At 41.7% G+C, this 22,040-nt stretch overlaps 2 protein-coding genes and 1 long non-coding RNA gene across 29 annotated transcripts in view; 1 reads left to right on the top strand and 2 right to left on the bottom strand.

The window, feature by feature from the left end:
* The window catches only part of LOC139562745 (CUGBP Elav-like family member 4), a 109,021-nt gene extending 95,532 nt beyond the window's left edge, over nt 1–13,489 (top strand). For 4 of the 23 annotated variants that reach the window (XM_071380782.1, XM_071380746.1, XM_071380771.1 and 1 more), the window contains exons 9-14: nt 1,124–1,228; nt 2,040–2,120; nt 2,461–2,541; nt 3,688–3,831; nt 6,844–7,037; nt 7,277–13,489. In XM_071380782.1, coding sequence (XP_071236883.1) covers nt 1,124–1,228; nt 2,040–2,120; nt 2,461–2,541; nt 3,688–3,831; nt 6,844–6,971 — 539 coding nt within the window. In that variant the 3' untranslated portion in view covers nt 6,972–7,037; nt 7,277–13,489. The remainder of the gene's footprint in view (nt 1–1,123; nt 1,229–2,039; nt 2,121–2,460; nt 2,542–3,687; nt 3,832–6,843; nt 7,038–7,276) is intronic. The other 19 variants (XM_071380852.1, XM_071380844.1, XM_071380819.1 and 16 more) reach the window with 10 other exon arrangements.
* LOC139562824 (uncharacterized) lies at nt 861–5,003 on the bottom strand. Its single transcript, XR_011672452.1, has 3 exons — nt 4,921–5,003; nt 2,698–2,807; nt 861–928 (listed from the first exon to the last, which is right to left on the bottom strand). It is a non-coding gene; the product is annotated as an uncharacterized lncRNA (long non-coding RNA).
* A 308-nt stretch (nt 13,490–13,797) lies between the features above and the next one.
* Nucleotides 13,798–22,040, bottom strand: part of LOC139562721 (protein hinderin-like) — a 34,658-nt gene continuing 26,415 nt past the window's right edge. For all 5 annotated transcript variants that reach the window (XM_071380694.1, XM_071380687.1, XM_071380715.1 and 2 more), the window contains one exon: nt 13,798–14,255. In XM_071380694.1, coding sequence (XP_071236795.1) covers nt 14,030–14,255 — 226 coding nt within the window. In that variant the 3' untranslated portion in view covers nt 13,798–14,029. The remainder of the gene's footprint in view (nt 14,256–22,040) is intronic.

Raw genomic sequence — 22,040 nt, 5'->3', positions numbered from 1 at the left:
TGTTCACCTAGTCTGCTCTGGATTCAGCCCAACATACACTTGCTTTAGGATATATAGAGACAATATAACACACACTCACTACCTGCATGAAACACACTCGCCATAAGGCAAGCAGAGTACACCCAATTATCTACATACAGTAGATGGATAGAATTGTTTCATTACCAGTTAAGTTGACTGAGAACACATTCATAGCAACAAGCAACAACCTGGGGAATAGTTACAGGGGAGAGGAGATGAATTAGCTCATTGGAAGCTGGGGATGATTAGGTGACCGTGATGGTATGAGGGCCAGATTGGGAATTTAGCCAGGACACCAGGGTTAACACTCCTACTCTTACGATAAGTGCCATGGAATCGGTAGTGACCACAGAGAGTCAGGATACCTGTTTAACGTCCCAGACGAAAGATGGCACCCTACACGGGGCAATGTCCCCAATTACTGCCCTGGTGCATTGGGATATAAATATTATTATTATTTTAGATCAGAGGAAAGAGTGCCTCCTATTGGCCCTCCAACACCACTTCCAGCAGCATCTGGTCTCCCATCCAGGGACCAACCCTGCTTAGCTTCAGAGGCAAGCCAGCAGTGGTATGCAGAGTGGTATGCTGGTAGATCCAGAGACTACAGTATATCATATATGTTACATAATATATTCCCCAATTTTACTCATTTAATGTAACATTGATAAATATGAGTCTGGGTAGAACACCAGGTAAGTTCTAATAGACCTGAGTCCCCAAAGGCCATTGTAACTACTTACGTGTAAAGAGGATGAGGCTTTGGAGCAAATCTGTGACTGAGGGTAATTTGTGCAGGAGGTCCATTTTGCTCCAATTATTTCCCATCCCTTTAGAGGGGCTTGATATTGGATTCTTGTCAGGAGGGCTGGCTCTGTAGAAAAACCTGTTTGTGTAGTCGACGGGTCTTGAAAAAGGACAATGAAACAAACAGCTGTGTTATGAATGGTAAGAAAGGTGTTTATAAAAGGTTATAAACTATAAAGGTTGCTGATGTATAGTATGCACTTGTGTCATATTCCAATGTTAGCTAGTACGTGTGTCGACTTCCTTGGGTTTGTGAAGAGGGGAGGAAATGCTTCTTTCTCCAATCTCTTTCCAGTGTTGCAGGAGGTGGTTTTTAGAGAGGACTCTGAAAAAAACAGCTTGGCTCATCGGAGTTGTTTTGGGGTTCAGGGTGGCTGCTTCCTCTCTTCTCTCTCTGAAGGTACCCATTTCCCCCGTCCTCTCCCCTTTCTTTCTATCAGAATGGTACCCATTCTGCCCGCCCTTCCCCCAATTCTTTCAATCAGAACGATCCTGTTTAGTCTCAGTGTTAATTGGTCGGTGTGGTCATATGGTTTTGGTGGTGATGGTAGTGTGGTATGGTGTGTGTGTGTGTGTGTTTGCGCATGTGTGCTGTACAATGATTGTGTGTGTGTGTTTGTATGTGTGGTGCTTCATGATGGAAATGTGGGTGTGTGTTTCCATGCATGTGTGTGACAGCTTGGTTGTGATGAGTGTGTGGTGTGTGTGTAGTAGCATGGTATTGGTGTTGGTTATTATTTAGCTGTAATGTTTCCAAGTCTCTGTGTACTGTATCAGTAATGTTGTTTGGTCCAAAAATGTGCACCACACAGGGATGTGCTGTAATGCCTGTGGTTTTGGGGGAGGAAAGCCAGGAGTTTTGTGTGGAGCTGGTGGATCTACATTATCCTTGGTGTGCTTCAGTGCTCAATCTGCTCATTAAAACTGGTGTGTGTGTGTAGAAATGTAGTCAGTCTCAGACGGCGTCCTTTTTGCTCAGTTGTTCGAGGGGACATGGTGAGAGACGGGAGAAGTTAAAGTTCAAATTCCTCGTTTTACTAGTTTTCTTAGTCTCTCTCTAACCACTTCATATCTCTCCCCCTGTCTATTTCCCTCCCTTTTTATTGCCTCTTCCCATCCTTACTGTTTTGTCCTGCTCTTCTCGTCCTCTCTCTCTATTTCTCGCTTTCTCCACCGCCTCTCTCTCTTCCTCTCTCTCTCCGACTCAACAGCTCAGAGTCCCACTGCAGCAGACCACTTACAGCAGGCTTACACAGGAGTCCAGCAGTATGCAGGTCTGTCAGTTTCACATGGTATGTGTGTGTGTGTGTGTGTGTGTGTGTGTGTGTGTGTGTGTGTGTGTGTGTGTGTGTGTGTGTGTGTGTGTGTGTGTGTGTGTGTGTGTGTGTGTGTGTGTGTGTGTGTGTGTGTGTGTGTGTGTGTGTGTGTGTGTGTGTGTGTGTGTGTGTGTGTGCGTGCGTGAGTGCGTACATACATAATGTGATATGTAGGTGTCTGAGCCTGTTATTTAATCAATTGGTGTGTGTGTGTGTGTACATATTTCTGTGCATAGCGGGAGAGTGGGTGTAGGTGCGTGTGCGCACGCTCTCCAGCCTTTGAGTGTTATCTGATCTGCTTGTGTGTGTGTCTTAGCAGCCTACCCTGCTGCATATGGCCAGATCAGCCAGGCCTTTCCCCAGCCTCCTCCCATCATCCCACAACAACAGAGAGAAGGTGAGGCGCACACACACATACGCCAGCCCTGGCCTATACCAATCTTATAGAATTCTGTGTTAAAGTGGCTGGTATGTTTTGCTTGTCTCCAGGCTCGTACATTGCTAGCAAATGACCAGTCTTTCATAGTGTGTTAATAAGCATTGCCTGACATACCTGCATTTCCATGCCAATCTGCCTCAATTTTATATGAGGTGTGCACCTCAATAGCTTCCTCTCCTTGTGTTCTTTCCTTCGTCCACACTGGTGTGAAGAGCAGTCATCACCTAGGAAAGGACACAAGGAAAGGACATACCATAACCCGAATGTCGGCCGTCTGCAGTAGATCACCTGCTGGTGGTGATTCAACATGTAGAATCGTCGGGAAACAGACAGTGTTCTATATTCAGAGGCAATATTCAGAGGCAACAGCCACCCACTGCATTTAACAGTTACTTTTTGCCCTGGAAGAAAGCCAGAGAAAACAAGTGAGACAGAGAAGCACACCGGTAGACTGGCTAGAATCAGCCCGTGGAGGGAGAACTCATTGACCTGTGTGCTTGATGACTCAGGCTTGGGACTCTGGCTCCCCCCTGTGGAGTGTAGATGAAATGTATGGGCATTAAGAATGCATCCCAAATGTCACTCTATTCCCTTCACAGTGCACAACTTTTGGCCAGAGCCCTATGTGACAAAGTAGTGCCCTGGTCAAAAGTAGTGCACTGTATAGGGAATGGGTTGCCATTTGAGACACAGCCATCATCTGAGATCAGAAATGGTTCTACATATTCTTTCTGATCTCAGATGTTGTGTATCAGTTCAGTTGCATCATCATGTTGGTTGGTCCGAAAACTCTTCCTTCCTTTTGTTTCTCCCTTGCCTTCCCCCTCTATACCACCACCTGTATCACTCCTTTGCTATCACCCCACACACACTCTCTCTCTCCCCCCCACTCTCCCTGTCCCACCGTGTCCCGTTTCTCCGCCTCGTTCCCACCCCTTTCATCTCTCTCTCGCTCTCTCTCTACCCCTTCCCTCTCCTCCTACCCCTCTCTCAATCTCTCCCCATGTCCGCCCACCCCTCCCTCTCTCCCACTCCTTTCTCTTCCCCCATCCCACCCTTCCCCTCCCCTCCTCTCTCCACCCCCTCTCCTCTCTCTGTGTGCAGGGCCGGAGGGCTGTAACCTGTTCATCTACCACCTCCCTCAGGAGTTTGGGGATGGCGAGCTGATGCAGATGTTCCTGCCTTTCGGTAATGTCATCTCCTCCAAAGTGTTTGTGGATCGGGCGACAAACCAAAGTAAATGCTTTGGTGGGTAAAAATGATAAAACACCTGTAAAGATGATTTATTCTTCATTATTATCCTTATTATTATTCTTTCACTAATTACTTTCTTTACTGCAGACGCAACCTTTTTTGAAAACATTGAAAAGAGAAATTGTAAATTCCGGAGTTGCTTGAAAATTGGGGGCCCTGGCGGGTGGAATTTGGGGGTGAATGTGTCTTGTGGGTCTTCTGTTACAGATAAATGTAATGCATGTAGCGGTGGGTAACACTTGTAACTGCATCATAAAGAGGTCCTCACTATCAATAGTATGACAGATCCGATGTTATAAGTTGTCATAATGTTTTATGTCAGGTTATGACAACATATTGTAGTGAATTCGGAAGGGGGGGGGGTAGCCCCGACCTTGTCAAGTCAACAGCTTAACTATTACACAGAGAGGTCCGAACCAAAGGGTAGGTAGCATATACTTAACCACATGTAACAAATGGATTTGCATTAGTATACACATCAAAAGTCCCAATGCAAAGTTACACCTAACTTTTCTATTTTTCCAGTTATTAGCTACATAAACCGATCAGAATTCCGAAGAATACCTAAGTCATGCCGGAAAATGTTTTTGCGTGGTGTGGCGTAATATGGAGGATCCGGCAAGCCAGTCTATTCCCTATAATCTAGCAAATACTTTATGAATAAATTGTTACAAATCAGCTTACCAGGTTGCTAGCCAATTAGCCTGCTAACAATAACCCTACCAGCCTGGTAACGTTACATTAGCACTGCATGAGTCAGCCAGTTGCTATCAACACCTTGCTAACAGCTACATTAAAGTAAACCAAGGTTTTTAAATACATAACCCCATCTAACCAGTTATCAAATAATGTTACCGGTAAATGCAGTTATTTTAGCCAGCAAGCCAGCCAGATAAAGTTTGTTATTTTAGCCTGCTAGCTAGCCTAGCCAGCTAACTTGCCTAGCTAGCCAACCACCATGGTCGACAAAGCTGAGTAGTAAGACAGATAACAACACCACCTAGTCTAGAACAGGCAGGAAACCCACAGAACACAACATCAAAAATACAGCAGATATAAAGTAGAGAGAGAGCGGAGACTTACAGATTGATGGCTGAGTTAGCTACCAAAGAAGAGTCAAGGAGAGAGGAGGTTCAGAAGGAGAGGCCGTTTCACCGGCCGAGGGAGAGTCAGCTAATCCAATGGTGATATATTGAGGTAAATCCAAAATAGATTGATTCCAGCGGCAATAATCCAGAGGCAGGGATGTGCACAGGAGACGAGGGGAAGAGTCAAGATTAAGACGGAGATTGGAGGAAGGCTCCAGGCAGATGGAAATGATCACAACAGCATAGTCAGTCAGCTACTGTAGCACACTAGTACTAAACCAAGGTTGAAAAACTCTGGTAGCATATTTCACAAAAAAACAGGCATCCCCCACATGTGGGGAATATGATTGGTTGTTTACACCACACCTCCTCGTGATTGGTGGATTGTAGCTCACCACTGCCAACACTCAGTCTGCATGGCTAGTGGCTAACGTTAGCCACCTCGAGCTAGCTAACGCAGAGTAGATTCTCCATATGAAGTTGAGAAATAGTGCTTGTGGGTAGTTTAGAAGATATCTGAAAAAAGTTACCAAATGGTAAAAATGTAAAAACTCCAAAACATAACCATGTTTGCAGTTATAGGTAACCAGATCATGACTATAACTAAGTTATTAAGTCTTTGAACACACTGTTGTTACTTTGGTGAGTAAAAACTCATGCTTCCTACCCTTTAAGGTTGCTACAATATGATACATGACATGGCTCTAATCATTTAGACTAGTACATCAGCTAGCTGAGAAATAAGCATGGTCGTAACACTTCCTATGAATACCCTCTTCATAATGCTTTATAGGCATATATATAATGCCTTATGAGATATGCAAGATGCATTATAATGCATTATGAAGAAGGTATCCATAGGAAGTGTAACTGCCATGTTTAATTGGCATATCGCTGAAAGCTACCAGGAATGTATTGCAGCATAAACGAACGTATCATGACTGCTTATAACAGATGGTGTATGCTAATGACAGGCTTATGACATATTTATGATGCAGAGTTCTAGTAACGTGTTACCCCATAAACACTCCCTCTTTTGTGATAATCATGACAGGACTAGTTCATATCTTTCATTGAGAAGTAGTCTTTACCATAGATTTACAATATCCGGAATCAAAATAGTATAATTGGGTATAACATAGTAATATTTATGAATAATTTTCATGGGCCTTTTAACAGAGGCAAAATTAAATTGGTATTTATTCTTGCACCCTCTAGGTGATGTTATTTTGGTTACTGAGAGTCGGAAATATGTCCAACAAATATTTAAGTGCCATTTTGACGAGTGCTGTCTGTTCTAATTCTATGGTTTCTACCCTTGATTTGAGTGAGCTAGTGTTGTGTTTCTATTGCATGTCGTTAGGCTTGTTATTGATGTGGCCATTTGATGTGTCAAACTGTGTCTAATGTACAGTAACTTCAACATGCATTATATGTTAAGATGTCCACGCGATAATATTATAAGAGAACTGCAATTGAAGTGAAGTGTTACGGCATGTGTTTTTAAAGCGTTATAAACTGAATGGCTATGGCAGGAAATGTGCTATATAGATAACAGTATGATTAAGTATTAATTTAAGTTAGTGTATTCTTTGTGTGTTGCGAATGTGGGAAAATGTAAGAATCATGTTGAACTGTCTGCCAGTTCCGACTTGAAATCTGAAGTAACTTTTCTCATATCCCTCCACTCATCCTTACCCTTGTCTGTATCTTGTTTTCCTTCTTTCCTTCCATCTCATGCTTTCCTTTCATAAAACTTCAACTGTCACTCATACTGTCCTTTCTTTGGTCTTGCACTTACCTAACCTCGTCCCCTCTCTCTCTCTTCCACGATATTTCCATCTTCCTCTCTTTCCATTTGTCTCTCTCTCCATCTCCCTTTCTCTCTCTCTCTCTCTTTGTGCGGTCCATCCCCCAGGGTTTGTGAGCTTCGATAACCCAGGTAGTGCCCATGCTGCCATCCAGTCAATGAACGGCTTTCAGATCGGCATGAAGAGACTCAAGGTGCAGCTCAAGAGGCCGAAGGACGCCAACCGCCCCTACTAGCCCCTCCCCCTATCAGCCACCCCTGCCCTGAGGGATATGGCAGTCACTGCACACAGGGCAACACAGGTGAGAGGAGTCGCCTGCAATTAGACCCCTAAATTATATAATATATAAAATAGAATGTTTAACACACACATATATATATTCTGTATATATATAGTATATATATATAGTTTAATGTATTTATTTACATTGTGTATATATTTATATTTGTTGATGTGTGAAAATATGTTTTGCTAGGGCAAATAGATCAATGTGATTTTATTGTTAGCAGTGAATAAAGGACCATATTCTTACTTTTCCAGGTTTTTATTGAGCTGGAACACATGTTGATTAAATGAACAACGTCATTGAACTGAAAGACCACAGGAATTATTTGAGGCTGGTATGAAACTGGATCATATACTGGGGCTGAACATGAACAAATTAAATGACCAAGTAATGGACACCTCTGTTGGATGTACCTTTTGGACCTCAGAGAGAACTCATGCAAGCCTGGGTAGCTCCAGGACTCCTACTCTCTTTATCGCCTCCCCTCCTCTCTTTCTCTCTCCCTAAACCTGCCTGAATGACAGCTACCTTACAGGACCACAACGGAAGTATTATAAAAGAAGAAAGAAAAAAGAAAAAAAAAACACAGAACAGAGATGGAGGAAGTATGGATGCCAAGAGTTCCAAGAACTAAACAAACTTTTAAAAAATACTTTATGGGGGAATGCCATAAGAGATATCTATGTAAAGGTGTTGGGTATGGGGAAATAACTTTTTAAAGAACACTTTTACAGGACTAGGAGGAGAGAACTTTGTAGGGAATGCGATATTTCATGACCCAAACTCACTTTGATTCGGGATGGCCATCTTTAGCTTGGAGTGCCTGTCTGTTTCCAGGGGATACCGTTGCCAAGGAGAGCCATAGCAACGGTCTCCAGGGAGTCTTACCTGTCATTCCTTAGTTGTTTTAGGGACCAAAAGACCAAACATTTTTATTGCTGAGGACTTGTAGCTCTATTAATATACTCGGACCACTGCATCTCTTTTAATCTTTGTTAATCGATTAAAGAGATGCATTTAAAAGATGTGTACATTTAGAATATATATACAATATATGTATATATACATACATATATATTGCTGTTATGCTTTTTGAATACAGGCAACACTATTTCAGATGACCAATGGGGTCGCTCACTTCGCTAGTTTACAATTAACTATTCAAAATGTTGATTTTTTTCCCTCTTCTCATTTTGTCTTGGGGGATGGGATGGAGAGTGCATGGGAAGGGTTGTTCCATACTGCAGCCTTACCTTTTCTAACTTGACATCCTAACCTCATAGTTAAAAGAACATCAAAAATGTTTGAAATATATGAACTTGTTTATATTTGCAGTACATATATATGTATATGTATAACACGCATTCAAGCTAATGTATTCATATATATACATATATACAGTATATATAGATAAATAGATATTCATCAGACTAATATATGTATTTACAGTATATGCACATATTTTATGTGTGTCTGTATATAGAACAGCTATTGACTATGATGAGCTGTCATTTTTTTGTAGATTTTAGGAGTTTGAAAAACTGCTCTGCTTGGGAAGAGGCGCAAATCTGGCAGCTTCCAGAACTGCAGGCATTCCTCTCTCTAATAAACTATATATGCTGATACACACATATTCCTGAATATATGTGTGAAGATTCACATACACTGTATGTACGTGTACATACCATTTAAAAATGCAAAAAAAGCCACTTCTCAGTAGCAGGCTTAAAGAGAATCAGGCTAAATTAATTTTAGAGGTAGGACAACGATCTTTGACTTGATTCCAAACATAACTTTTCAGCTTCAAGGTACACTCTACACAAACTTAACACGTAAAAACAACGTTCTCTTTGACATTTGAACCAAAATGGATGAATACCGTGACCTTTTCTCTCTCTTAATTGCATTCAGTAAGTAAGTGCATGTAGCGTATGGGCTGTCAACACAAGGTGTGCCTTGTCACCTGCAGAATCTGCCATCAAGCACTGTGCTTTCAAAACATTACTGCAAGCAGCCAACGCGCTACGATGATGTCAAAACTGCAGTCGCGTTCCATCATGTCGTTTCACATCTCCATAGAGAGCTTTAGCAGTAAAGCATGTCAAAGCTAACGAATCGTTCAGATGATTCATCGTGGTCCTCTCACACATGGAAATTAGCATCAAGTACTCTGACAGTCACAGACTCATTGTGATGTGTATTTGTCATTACACTTTCAATCAAAGTGGGTATTATATATTCTGCTAGTACATGTACTAACTAAAAAGGAGCACTTGGAAATGCTGTGCAAGTATAAGAACCCTTGAGGCTACGTTCCACTGGGTTTGGTCTGACATTGCATATCGTATGGTTATAACTTATAGGTGAAGTTTCATGATGTTAACACATTGCAGACCTAGGAAGTGGTTTGTCTACTGAACACAAAGGAACCAGGAAGTGTTTTGTAATGTATACAGCCGGCGCCATTGTTGTAGGGAGCTCTCTCTAACTGTTCCTCACTACACCATTCCCCTAGTGCCTGCGTCCAACCTTTACTAACAGACAGGGATGTAGTGTTAAATAAAAGGTGGGTAAACACTGAACACTGGCCGAGACCGCCAGGCTGTTCCCAACGTCAACGCTAACAGTGCTAATTTAGCGAACTAGGTGCATAACTGCTATGCTATAGAAATAGAATGACTAGAACATACATCCCCATTCAAGTCAATGTTGGCATAATGGGTGGACTGGCGGCTATGGTGAGTAAACCCATAGGAGCAATGCTAGGTTGAAGATGACATACGTTAACCTCTATGGGATTCTAATATACCGTAACTCTTTGCAACAATGGGACCAGCTATACTAGTTAGCAATGGCACTGGTCCCAGATTTGTAACATCGTGGTCTTAACCTGTATATTTTAGATGTAGGAGCAAAGCCGGAAGTAAAATATGTGCTAAAATATGTGTGATTTGTTGATTTAACTCAACTGAAAAACATTCCATTGCATGAGCCACACATCAGTTAACATCATTTGAATGAACATTCTACATTACCATGGAAATGATTGCGTCCCAATACCAGGCAGCCATTGCGAATGTACCCATGAGTTTACCAGTCAAATTGCTAGGGTTAGAGGTTCCAAGACCGTTCTATTCAATCTATTTCTATGTGCTATGCATCAAATCAACACTGTGTTAACCTGGATTTAGCCTCAATTGCATCCCTGCTATAAGGTGTGTGTCTCACCCTGTCTACCCCAATGCAAACAGGCCTAAAGATGTCATTAACACTCTCCTTTACAACACCTTCTTTCTCTGGGTTTGTGAAGTAAAGTTCTGAAATGCCTCTCCCCATTATTTATCAAAGGTCCACCCTATCTTGAGATCGGTTTCTTGTTGCACAAATTTCCCATTGACATCAACCAATTTATGATTTACTTGAAATTCAAAGTTATGCATAAGTTCGGATTCAGCTTCTAAGTCACTTCAATGTGTCTCCCCAAACCAGTTAAATGTAATGTCAAAATCTAGATTTCTGCCTAAATAGACATACTCAAAAGTAATGATTTATCATGAGAGGGCCATGAACAATACATAGTATGGCTTATTCTGACAGAAATCTCACCTTTCCGGTAAAAATAGTTGTAAATTGCTGAGGTGTTGTCACTTTTGAGGACACAAGCTCAAGTACACAGTACAAATATGATAGAAATATGAAAAATCATACAGGATATGTTTCCTATTCAATAAAAGCGGGAGAATAGAGCTTGAAATGCTTTCTAAATATGGTAGCAATCAAATAATAAACAACTTACTATAATAATTCACCTGTCTTATAGCTGATCATACTTAGTGACTACAAAACTGGCACCATTTCAAATAACTAACTGACAACAATTTTCTGCCCAGGGTCCTCTGAACGACTCAGACTCCATTTAGATGCCTGCTAACTCGTTAAAACTTCAGCTTTAAGCACAAAGAAGCACAACGTGCTGTGACCAAGACAAAGTGGTCTTCTTTCAATTCTACAAAATTATTTTGTATTTGTTCATGTTGAGAGCTCTTAAATCGGAGAATATCACAGCGAGATGATTATGCTTTTGCTGTAAATCGCTAGGCTCTCCTGTTTCATATACCATATTGTGAGTGGAGCTGCGAGTTTCACAGCCAGAGGAAATCGATCCTTTGTCTGGACAGGCCAGAAAATGTGACGTGTCACTCCCTATGCAAATCAGGTGTCAGATTTGACATACTGCATCTCAGATGAGAGCAGAGAGCAGTATGTGAAGCGGGACAACCAGAGCTTTCACGGAGTCCACAGCATTTGATGTTGCGCCATCCACAAGGCTCTCTGTATACAAAAATGGCAGTTGGAACTGGTTCAGCACTGCTCAATGTCCCATTAACTTCTCCCAATGCCACCTTTTACTCAGCTCACGCTCTCCCAATCACGCTCTCAGTCACACTTTCCCAATGAAATTCATCCCTCACTCTCCATTTTGTTTGTGTTTAGGTTGATTTCCCTGCTTGAGCCCCTCTCTCTGCCTACTTTAACCCGCATTCCAAGACCTGAGAGTACTGGATTGGTGTCAGCAGTATGGTGGAAACTCCCTTAGCCTTTCAAATAGGCTATAGAGCTATTAGTGCATTTCTCACACCTATCCCAATGCTTTCCAATTGAGTGAATGAAGGCAGAGGGAGAGGAATGACTGGAATTGAGCACCTATTTCACACGCTATAACTTTCAGCTGCAACTGTTTACATATAAATTGAGAAAAAAAACAGTGGTTCAAAAACAATGAGAAACAGAGCAGAAGTTTGAATATAAATATATATAAATATATACATAAACCAATGAATATACTGTAAATGTTTTTGTTGCTCTGTTTTCCTCTGTACATAGGTTTGCATATTTTATAGGACTTTTACTTCTATCTACAAGGACTGAATAAAAATGAAACTTTAATTACTTCAAAAAGATGAACGAAAACATATAATCAACGAAACCAGGTTTTAAAAAAAAAGAGTCCATAGGAATATGGTACAACTGTATGACCTGACCTAGGCATTTAACCAGAAAACAGTCAGGGAGAGCATTGAACTCAATTAGAGCATAGACATGCATTGGCCTTTTTATACAAGTGTTTTGGGGTTTCTTTCATTTATTTATGTATTTATTTATTTATTACTTCTGTTTACAAATGATATGCATGATTTCATGGCATTATTTTTCTATGAGTTGGTATGTGACCAAATAGTTTTTTATATTCATGTATAGGCCTACATTGTGGTCCATTGTTGACCACTTATTGTCTACAGGATGACAACTTGCAACAGCTCTTTGAGAAATGGAGATTATGCTCATATTTGCCAAGTTTGTTTTGTTCCGTTTTCTCAGAGGTTTATCTGTTGTTCTTTCATCCATGTGTGATTGTTTTATTCAATATCAGAGCTCTACTGTTCTTTTAAAGCATTATGCTGCTGTTTTCTGAACTGTTCTACATTTCACTTCCCCACGCTTAATATTTAAATGCACCTCAACTGTTCAATCTATCTAGATGATTAAAGCTACAAAGTGCATTCAAATTGCGGTATATTTGTGAACTTCTACACACATATTCCAAATTCAGCTAAAATGTGGCAGCGTATAAGGTTGCAACGACATGGCAATTTATTGTTTCAAAATTAAAATACAAATTAAACCTTTCCAGAATAAAATGAAAACCTTGTTAGCTGTGATTGTGCTCAACAATTTGAATGCACCTTTGCTGTTTTGTCATTCTGTTTCATAACTGCTCTGTTGTTGACCATCTAAGCTCTTGGAAACATGGGATAAACATTAGGTTAATATTTCCCACTTCTCCTTAGGATAAGGTTGCTAAAATGTGTCTAACCATAAGAGGAATTTCCTATCTTGCTAAACATTGCTGCTAATGTAGGACTTGAAACCATAATTAGCTGATTAGTGATAATTAGTGCTTAGAAATCCCACATACAATGTGCCCCTTATTCTGAAGTGTTAAGAGTTCTGTATTAATCAGAGAAATGTTGTTTCTTTTGTCTCAATTATATCGTTTTTTTGTAACGTCTTATAGAGCTCTGATGTTGTACAAGTGTTCAGTTCTATCAAGGGTAAAATACCTATCAAAAACTGCACTATTTCATCAAATATTCAGTTACTCAATTTCCGATCATGTGGTCTACCTTCAATGCTGTTATCATGGGTTTATTCCTACATTTTACTTCTTCAATGGATTCAAAAGTATTCTGAAGACAATTTCAGCACATGAAGGGGATGGGGAAATTGAATGTTGCGTGTAGCGCTTTACCATGTCTGATGAGGTAGGCTTCTCATTGGTTAGTGCGCTTTAGGCTCCCGCCCCTCGTCTCTCCAGACTGCACCATTCTCTGATCCCTGGACTATTTTGTAATTTTAATGAATGATGCGTCTCAGCTTAGCCCAATAATAAAGCACAGTCTAGAATACACCCGTGTTGTGACTCAAACTTACTGCATATTCTAACAGCGCCTCGACCAGGATCGTATTCATTAGGCAGCAAACAATAGAAAATGTATTGCATTTCATATAAAAAATGATTTGCCCTAATGAATATGACCTAGTTCTTGTAATCCTTCAGTTCTGGGATAATGTGACCAAGGTGGTCACGAACTAAGATTCACAAGAATTGTACCATTTACACATTGACGTGATAAGAAATCCACGTATGAGAAGAATTAAAGTGCATTTAGCTACTTTGTCGGTGACCATGTCACAAAATGTGGAGACCACTACACCAAATTCTTTACATTTATTTACATTTAATATAAAAAACAATCAATATAAAAACAATTGCATTATAAAAAATACAATGGTACAATTACCTAAATCATGATTGTCTTATTTGGACATTTCTAACCAAAACAAACAGAAGGCCCTGACCTCAATTTAAGAGCCAATGGTAAATATCAAGTAAATGATTAAGAATTGTAATTTTTTCCCCCTCAGGGTAACTACCTCCGAACCCCTCAGCAGATGAAGAAAATCTCTTCCAGTATCTGGCTCTCCTCCAGGTCCTGTTGGGGGATCCGGTAAGGGCCAGGGTGGGAGAGCAGAGCTTGGCGGGCTGATTTGGGGACACTGAGGGGGGGCTGGCATCGGGTAGGGTTGCCTCGATGGGCGGAAGGGCTGTTTCGCTCGGGCAGAGAGATGGGACTGAAGACCTCCAACAACTCAATCAATGAGGAGTCCAACCTAGAGCAAAACAATAGATGAAGAGGAGTCAATGAATGAAAACCCATTTGATAACTGCACGATACGTCTACATGCTAACATAATCGCAATATTACCCATGTAATATTGTCCTTTCTTGAATATCTCCAGTATTCGTGCCATCCTATTGCTTAACAGGAACTAGACAAGGCACGAGGCCAAAGCCTGTAGTGCAAATGTGTAGCGCACCTCGTATTTGTTAAACAGAAGATATGAAAGGATATCCATGTACGGATGAATTGTTAACTCAATGTTTTTGTTCTGTAGTGTCCATTGAAGCGTAACACAACCAGTGTAAAATGTATAAAGCCCTGGGGTGGACAAGCAGAAGGGCATGAGATGTTACAGGTGCAATAGAAAGAGATCGAGAGCGCACAGGGGCCTTCTCTTCCAGAATAAGAATGAGGGAAGAAATAAATAAACCAAAGCGAGAGATTAAGCTAATAGAGATTCAATCCTTCAGTCTGGCTGCTTGATAAATTATTCAGTGTGTACACACAGTTGGACGAGTGCATTCCAGATGCAAAACATAAATTCTTAAAGCACGCTCCATCGATGTTTCTAACATAATTCGCTGCTAAGTTAAAACACAGAAAATGTATCACTATAAATATTTTGTTAAACAGAAAAAGACTCAGATGGGTATCAGCAGCCAGCGTCGCTGACCGCCCACGCACATGCCAACGAGCGCCGGAAGCCAACCATTGGCTCTCAGAACCTCAGAAGTGCGCAGATGCAAATCGATGCTGCTTAAGAAAGAACGCTCATTGTAGTTGTCCATCCATTTCTTAAAATCTATGTACTTTGAATTAATCTGTACAAAAAGTAGAGTGTGTGGGAAAACAAAGGGGACACCTATAGGGGATAACACCCGCTGGGGGGAAAAAACAAGATTGAAGCGTAAGTAAATCCGTCTTCTTCATTTGGTCTCCTTTTGACTGTCAATAGCAGTTAGTGGGGAGAAAAGTGACAGTGTGTGAGAGAATGTGTGAGAGTGAGTGAGAGAAATACAGAGTGCAGGGAGGGAGTGTCAGGGTGAAACTTTGGCAGGGCTCCCTCTTGAAATGTGAGAATTTGCATTTTCATTTGTGGATTTATTTAACGGACAGGCCTCTCAAACAGCCATCCATCAACGGACGACATTTCCGTAATGAATAATGCATCACTTACCGGCGGTCACAATCTATACCAAGGTAAAATGGGTGATGGGGTGGGGGTACAGTTTGGGAAAGGGGGAATTCAAAGGTTGGGAGGGGGAAGTGAGAGAGGGAGATGGATAGAGAACAGGCCGGGTGGGGAGAATGCTAATGGTTTGGAGGGGCCATGTATACCAAAGGCCTTCGTTGTTTTACGCAAGGTTCAGTTGCAAATGGCCTGCAGGTATTACACTCAAGGGGGCTCTTTATGAATCTGCTTGACTACATGCTCACACAGATAAGTCACACAGAAATAAATTAATACATGTCGCATTAGAAAAACATGCCTACTCAAAGTTGCTACCCTCCATATCAGACTCGTCACTACATTCTCCAGACATATCGAGCCTATACTTTCCTGGGTTCTACTCTCCAAGATCTGCAGTTAGTCTATCCACTCTTTGCTCCATCCCCTTTTCTCACAACTTCCTCAGGTTGTTCCGCTCTTCTCTCATTAAAGATGTCCGTCTCGCCCTAGCGCACACTTTCATTTGCAGTCCAAACAGTATTATAAAAATCCTATAAAATGGCAGGCGTGTACATCGCACATGTCAATTCCCAGCCAATCAATAGCAGGCGGGCAAGGTGAGGAGGGGGAGGGAAAGAGGGAGGCAGAAGGATGCAATGGAACTCTCATTACTAACTAGCGCAGGAGGCCAGGGATTAACTTGTCGTTTCATGTTTAACCCGGCCCTATTTTGCCATTTTCACCTAAGATTAAATTGGTTAAAAGTTAATGGTTGTTGGGGTTTGCTGCCGAATGAAAAGAGGTGGTTTACCATTAGGGTAAGGACCACAGTACAGTGTGCATCAGATTTTGCTATACCATGGCACTCATTCAATGTTAGTGTGGAATTCCTGAGTTGCCGTGGTTGGTGGCAGGCATACATTAAGGGGGATGCATGGGTATGGTAGGGCTTACCCCTCACTCTCATAACATCTGCAAAAAGTCTACATAGTGCCAGGACGACCCTCGCCAACCTCCCTGCAAAACAAAAACCCTTAAAATGACATGCTTCTTTGATTCCCTCCACACACACACAAAATCAGATTGGGTGTCTGAATAATGCAGGAAGCTGATCTCGGACAGCAGACTACGATAAAAAAATTCTGTCCATACATAAGCTAGCATTCTCCGGTGCTTGTTAGCCTAAGCAGCCCTGCGTCGCTGGGGTTTGGCATTGTCTGGATTAAAGGGCAGGTGAGAGCAGAGCAGGCAAGAGGGGCTGATTACTGTCTTTCTGTTGGAAGGGAAAAGAGAGGAGAGGGTGTTTTTACTCCACATTTCCTCATTAAAGAAGAAGTTCTGACCAGGGTTTTGAGGTAACTCTTGGCTACTAAGCTTGTCCAAACGACCTTCTGCTTCTGAACAAAGGGGACTCCTAAATCCAGTGAATATTGACTACAAAATCAACTCTTGGCTACTATGCTGGTTGGAGAGTGGTTTAGGAGGCCAAAACTGAATGCTGTTCCCATTTAGTTTGTTTCAATAAATTATCCAAGAAAGACATCTGTGGGTTTTTGAGCATGGAGTCTGAAAAGTGTAAGATAATCTCGGGTGTCTTTTGGAGACAGTAACTGGCTGAGGTCAGTTGACAGCTCAAACTTTTTATTTAAAAAATCTAAAGTTGACAGTATAACGTTACATCGTCTGACTGAAACGTTAACATGCTAGAAGCTCATAATAAAACACATTGAACGGTGAAGACAACACTTGATCACAATGATCACGTTTGTCGCTGTTAAGAGCAAACCTCTCAGAAGGGCCCTAATGAAATGCATTCAAAGTTGTCATTATAGGTGGTGGGCCGATGCCGAAAACAGTCAAGTTGATCGATCTACGTCGAGGAGCTGATTTTCTGTATACGACAATGAAAAATTCTTCTGATTACTGTAAAATCTGTTGGCAGCTTCAATTCTCGCAAATCTTTTCAGAAAAAGTAGTTTTCCAACGCTGTATGCTTCTATCTATGATGTAAACACAGCCTCAGATCTGCTGTCAGTGTATTAAGAGGAACTAACGTTAGCTCTGAAAGACTGAAATAAGATAAATATCTGTGAGTGCACTTAAAATGTAGAATGCAATACAAATAATCTTGATCATATGAAGAGGTAAATCGCTTGACCATTTAGCCAATGTATTGAAAGCTAGCCAACGTCACAGTTGACTAGCATAACCAGCTAATTATGTACACATCAATGTGCCTGCTCAGTAAGCTAGTGTTTCATTAGCACTCACTCGGGTCAGTGAATTACATTTTTAATCATGTTTTGGCATGGATCTCTCTCATTTCAAGTAACTAGCAGCAGGTTTAAAGAAAGATTCAATCATATAATTCGCATAGAAACCCAAATAAATGCATGTAGTGTGTCATGTGTATGACAGCTGCATATACATATTAGCCAACACATATGGCAAACCTTGCAATACAATCTTCTCTAAAAACAGTTGTACAATGCGTTCTGCAATAAGATAACCCGAGTTTGCCATATGGAGCTGCCCAATACCATGGTGTACAGTAAGTCAGTAGCCTGGCGCGAGCCTTGGTTTGTGTGAGCCGGAACAGTTCATAGGCAGGAACCGAACTCCTAATTCTGTAGCGTGAGACAGCCTGATGTACAAGTACACCCCCGAGACAGGACAGATGGAGGGCCTTACCCCCAGTCTAGCTCCTCAATGCTAAGTGCCAAGCGGAGATGCATCAGGTCTTATTTTTACAGTCTTTGGTATGACTTGGCCAGGGATTGAACTCACAACCTTCCAATCTCGTGACGGACACTAACCACAGGGCCACTGAGTTGGGGAATATGCATCATGTTGGATGTGTCGGGAAGATAAGGTATGGAAAATGATAAAGAGCCTGTAAGATTATAGAAAAAGCAGTTGGGAAATAAATGTTTTGAGTTTCAAACACTAAATGTTCAGTGAATGCAAGTATATTTTGGTGGTTTAGATTATCAACTTTCCTACTAACTTTCTAAAAGTTGACAGTGCCAAAATCTTGCCAATCCATTCATTATTCTACTAACTAACTATGACTGAGTGTGAGACATCTTTACCATAATGTTCGTTTCGTGCATATACATTTAAAAACAAAGATCACCACAAATAGTGTTAAACAATTTATTGAGTACGGCGACAAATAGCAAAGGTTTCTCAGGCAGTCTAATTTTTTCTACAAGTGTCTCAGGCAGTATTGGAAGTATCTAAATATAGTGTAGCTTACCAACCAATGTACATCAAGTGCCATGGAGGGCACAATCTTACAGTCCAGAAAAGAGAGCTATACCATCTACGACAAACGCTTGGGCCTCTAAACTAGAACTGTTATCAATGCATGCTTCAGTATTTCCCCTTCCGTCTAAGAGCATTTTGTGTGCCCCCATAGGTGCATGGAAACGGTCACCAATGTGCTAAGTGCCTTAGCAGAATGCAATCAATAGCTTGTGTGGTCCAGATACAAGAACTCTACCATCTATGGCAAAAGCCTGGGCTCATGACAGGGACAATAGAATTCTCACCACTGTATGTTACAATCAGGGGTTGGAACCTGTTCAGCGAACAACCGATAACCTGAATAGGAAACCGGAAACTAAAGTGATCTATGCTGTCCCAGAGCAGAACCATTATTTTAAAAGCATGGGAACCGGTTAATAATGTTCCGGGCATTTTTTCCCAGTCCCACAAAAAAATGTTTTGCAACAAAGCACCTATGCAAAGCCCTCACTCTGTCACACAGGCCTACTACTGTTGTGTCATCTGCAAACTTGATGATTGCGTTAGAGGCGTGCGTGGCACACAGTCATGGGTGAACAGGGAATACAGGAGGGGGCTGAGCACGCACCTTTGTGGGGCCCCCGTGTTGAGGATCAGCGAAGGAGGTGTTGTTTCCAACCTTTACCACCTGGGGGCGGCCCGACAGGAAGTCCAGGACCCCGTTGCACAGGGCGGGGTTCAGACCCAGATCTTAATGATGACCTTGGAGGGTACTATGGTGTTGAAGGCTGAGCTATAGTCAATGAACAGCATTCTGACGTAAGTATTCCTCTTGTCCGGATGGGATAGGGCAGTGTGTAGTGCAATTGTATCATCTGTGGATCTACTGGGGCAGTAAGAAAAATTAAGTGGGTCTAGGGCATGGGTGTCAAACTCTGGCCCGCGGGCCAAATTTGGCCCACGGGGTAATTATATTTGGCCCGCGAGACAATACCAAATTACTACTAGAGCTAGCCCGCCGGTATTATACAGCGCATTCACCGCTAATACTACGAATCCCATAATGCTCTGCTGTTGTTTTCGCGCGCCAATCAGGAGAGGACCCAGAAACGCCCTCTCCTCTGTGACAGTAGTCATAGCAACATAGACGCTACAACTGGCAGCGCGCTATCCCTTCCCAAAAATGGCGAAAAGAAAGGCAGAAAACAGGAGCTTTCTGGACAAGTGGGAGGCAGAATATCTGTTTACATATGTAAAAGACAAACCTGTTTGACTTGTTTGTGGAGTCAACGTGGCTGTAAGTAAGGAGTACAACATTAGACGACACTATGAAACACCATGACAAATACAAGGACCTGGACATGACCTGGACATGATTTCTTCAGCTCAGAGCCTGAGCCCAGACATTGATGAACTAGCATCCAAGAAGAGATGCCAGGTATCTGGCTTGGGCACATCAGATTAGATCAGTGTGCAATAATTAACGTTTTCTTTGTGCACTTTTTCTTGCTACAAGGCATGGGCTTGAATGGTTGATTGATTTATTATCACTTTATTTGTAAAATTATTAGCCAGTGGAAAAAGTTTATTTTGGTATTTAAATCTGCAGGCTGCAAATAGAAAAGAGGCATACGATTTTTATTTAAATTTTATTTATTTAATAAATTAATGCCATTGATGTGTTTTTTCATTTGAAATTCGATTTTGCATGTCTCCACTATTAAATTATATATTGTATGGTAATAAGCGATGCTTGTTCCATATTCAATGTTAAAGCAAAACTTGTTTGGGTCCATATTAAAAGGTTCATTTGTTCAATGTTGGCCCGCGACTTTGTTCAGGTTTTACATTTTGGCCCACTGGGTATTTGAGTTTGACACCCCTGGTCTAGGGTATCACATAAGGTGGAGGTGATATGATCCTTAACTAGCCTCTCAAAGCACTTCATGATGACAGAATTGAGTGCTACGGGGCGATAGTAATATAGTTCAGTTACCTTTGCTTTCTTGGTTACAGGAACAATGGTGGACATCTTGAAGCAAGTGGGGACAGCAGACTTTGATAGGGATTGATTGAATATCTCCATAAATACTCCAGCCAGTTGGCCAGCACATACTCTGAGGACGCAGCTAGGGATGCCATCTGGGCTGGCAGCCTTGCGAGGGTTAACACACTTAAATGTCTTACTCACGCCGGCCACGGAGAACGAGAGCACACAGTCCCTGGGAGCGGGACGCGTCGGTGGCACTGTGTCATCATCAAAACTGCCGAAGGTATTTAGCTTGTCTGGAAGCAAGACGGTGTCAGCGATGTGGCTGGTTTTCCTCATTGTAGTCCGTGATTGTCTGTAGACCCTGCCACATACGTCTCGCGCCGGAGCCGTTGAAATGCGACTCCACTTTCTCTGTACTGACGTTTGCCTGTTTGATTGCCTTACGGAGGGAATAACTGTTTGTATTCAACCATATTCACAGTCATCTTGCTATGGTTAAATGTGGTGGTTCGTGCTTTCAGTTTTGTGCGTATGCTACCATCTATCCACGGTTTCTGGTTTGGGTAGGTTTTAATAGACCCTGTGGGAACAACATCCCCTATACACTTCCTGATGAACACTGTGTCCGTGTAAAAAACTTCTTCATGTAGAAATAGAATGAAACAGGCATTTTTCACACCATTCAGCTCATTTTCACACCATAAACTCAATTATTTGAGGTTGGCTAATGTTGCTCAACATTTCTCTGGCTAGCTAATGGAGAATTAGATCCAGCGAGCAAGATACTTAATGTTAACAATACTTGTTCCACCACACTTTCTCCCTCACCTCAAACTTTCCAAATGCCAGTAGTTTTTTGGTTCCAGCTCATGAAGTACGCTTCATCACCTTCTCACCCCTGTCTCCATGGTCAGGCTTCCCAACTACCTCTTTGTTATTGTTCAGGGGATGCGCTGCTGTAACTGGCAATCTGATTTTGCACTCGCTGTCTTTCCAGAGCGTGCATTGATGCTGTAACTAGCAAATTGGTTGTCTCTTCTCTCTTCAGTCACATGCTGCATTCTGTTGTTACATGGACGACTGACTGAGCCTTGGATTCAGCCAGTATTGCTGCAAACGAGCATCACTCGTTCGCTTACAGCCAGTGTTGATCCAAAGCCCCCCACCCCGCCTAAACCTTTCTCATCAGATCTACACGAATCACGTAGGTCACCTATTTTGACTAGTTTGCATCCCTGAACTGTTTAATTGTTACCCGATTAAATTAATAATGTAACAATTGACTCATTAGGATTTGGGGTACCACGGAAATAAGTTGTTTAGAGAGTTACAGTCTCCCAAATTAAATTCTAGAAAGGTCT

Source organism: Salvelinus alpinus, chromosome 2, assembly GCF_045679555.1.
Source record: "Salvelinus alpinus chromosome 2, SLU_Salpinus.1, whole genome shotgun sequence".
NCBI lineage: Eukaryota > Metazoa > Chordata > Actinopteri > Salmoniformes > Salmonidae > Salvelinus > Salvelinus alpinus.
The sequence above is the reverse complement of the archived record's forward strand: the minus strand, read 5'-3'. Positions and strand labels throughout refer to the sequence as shown.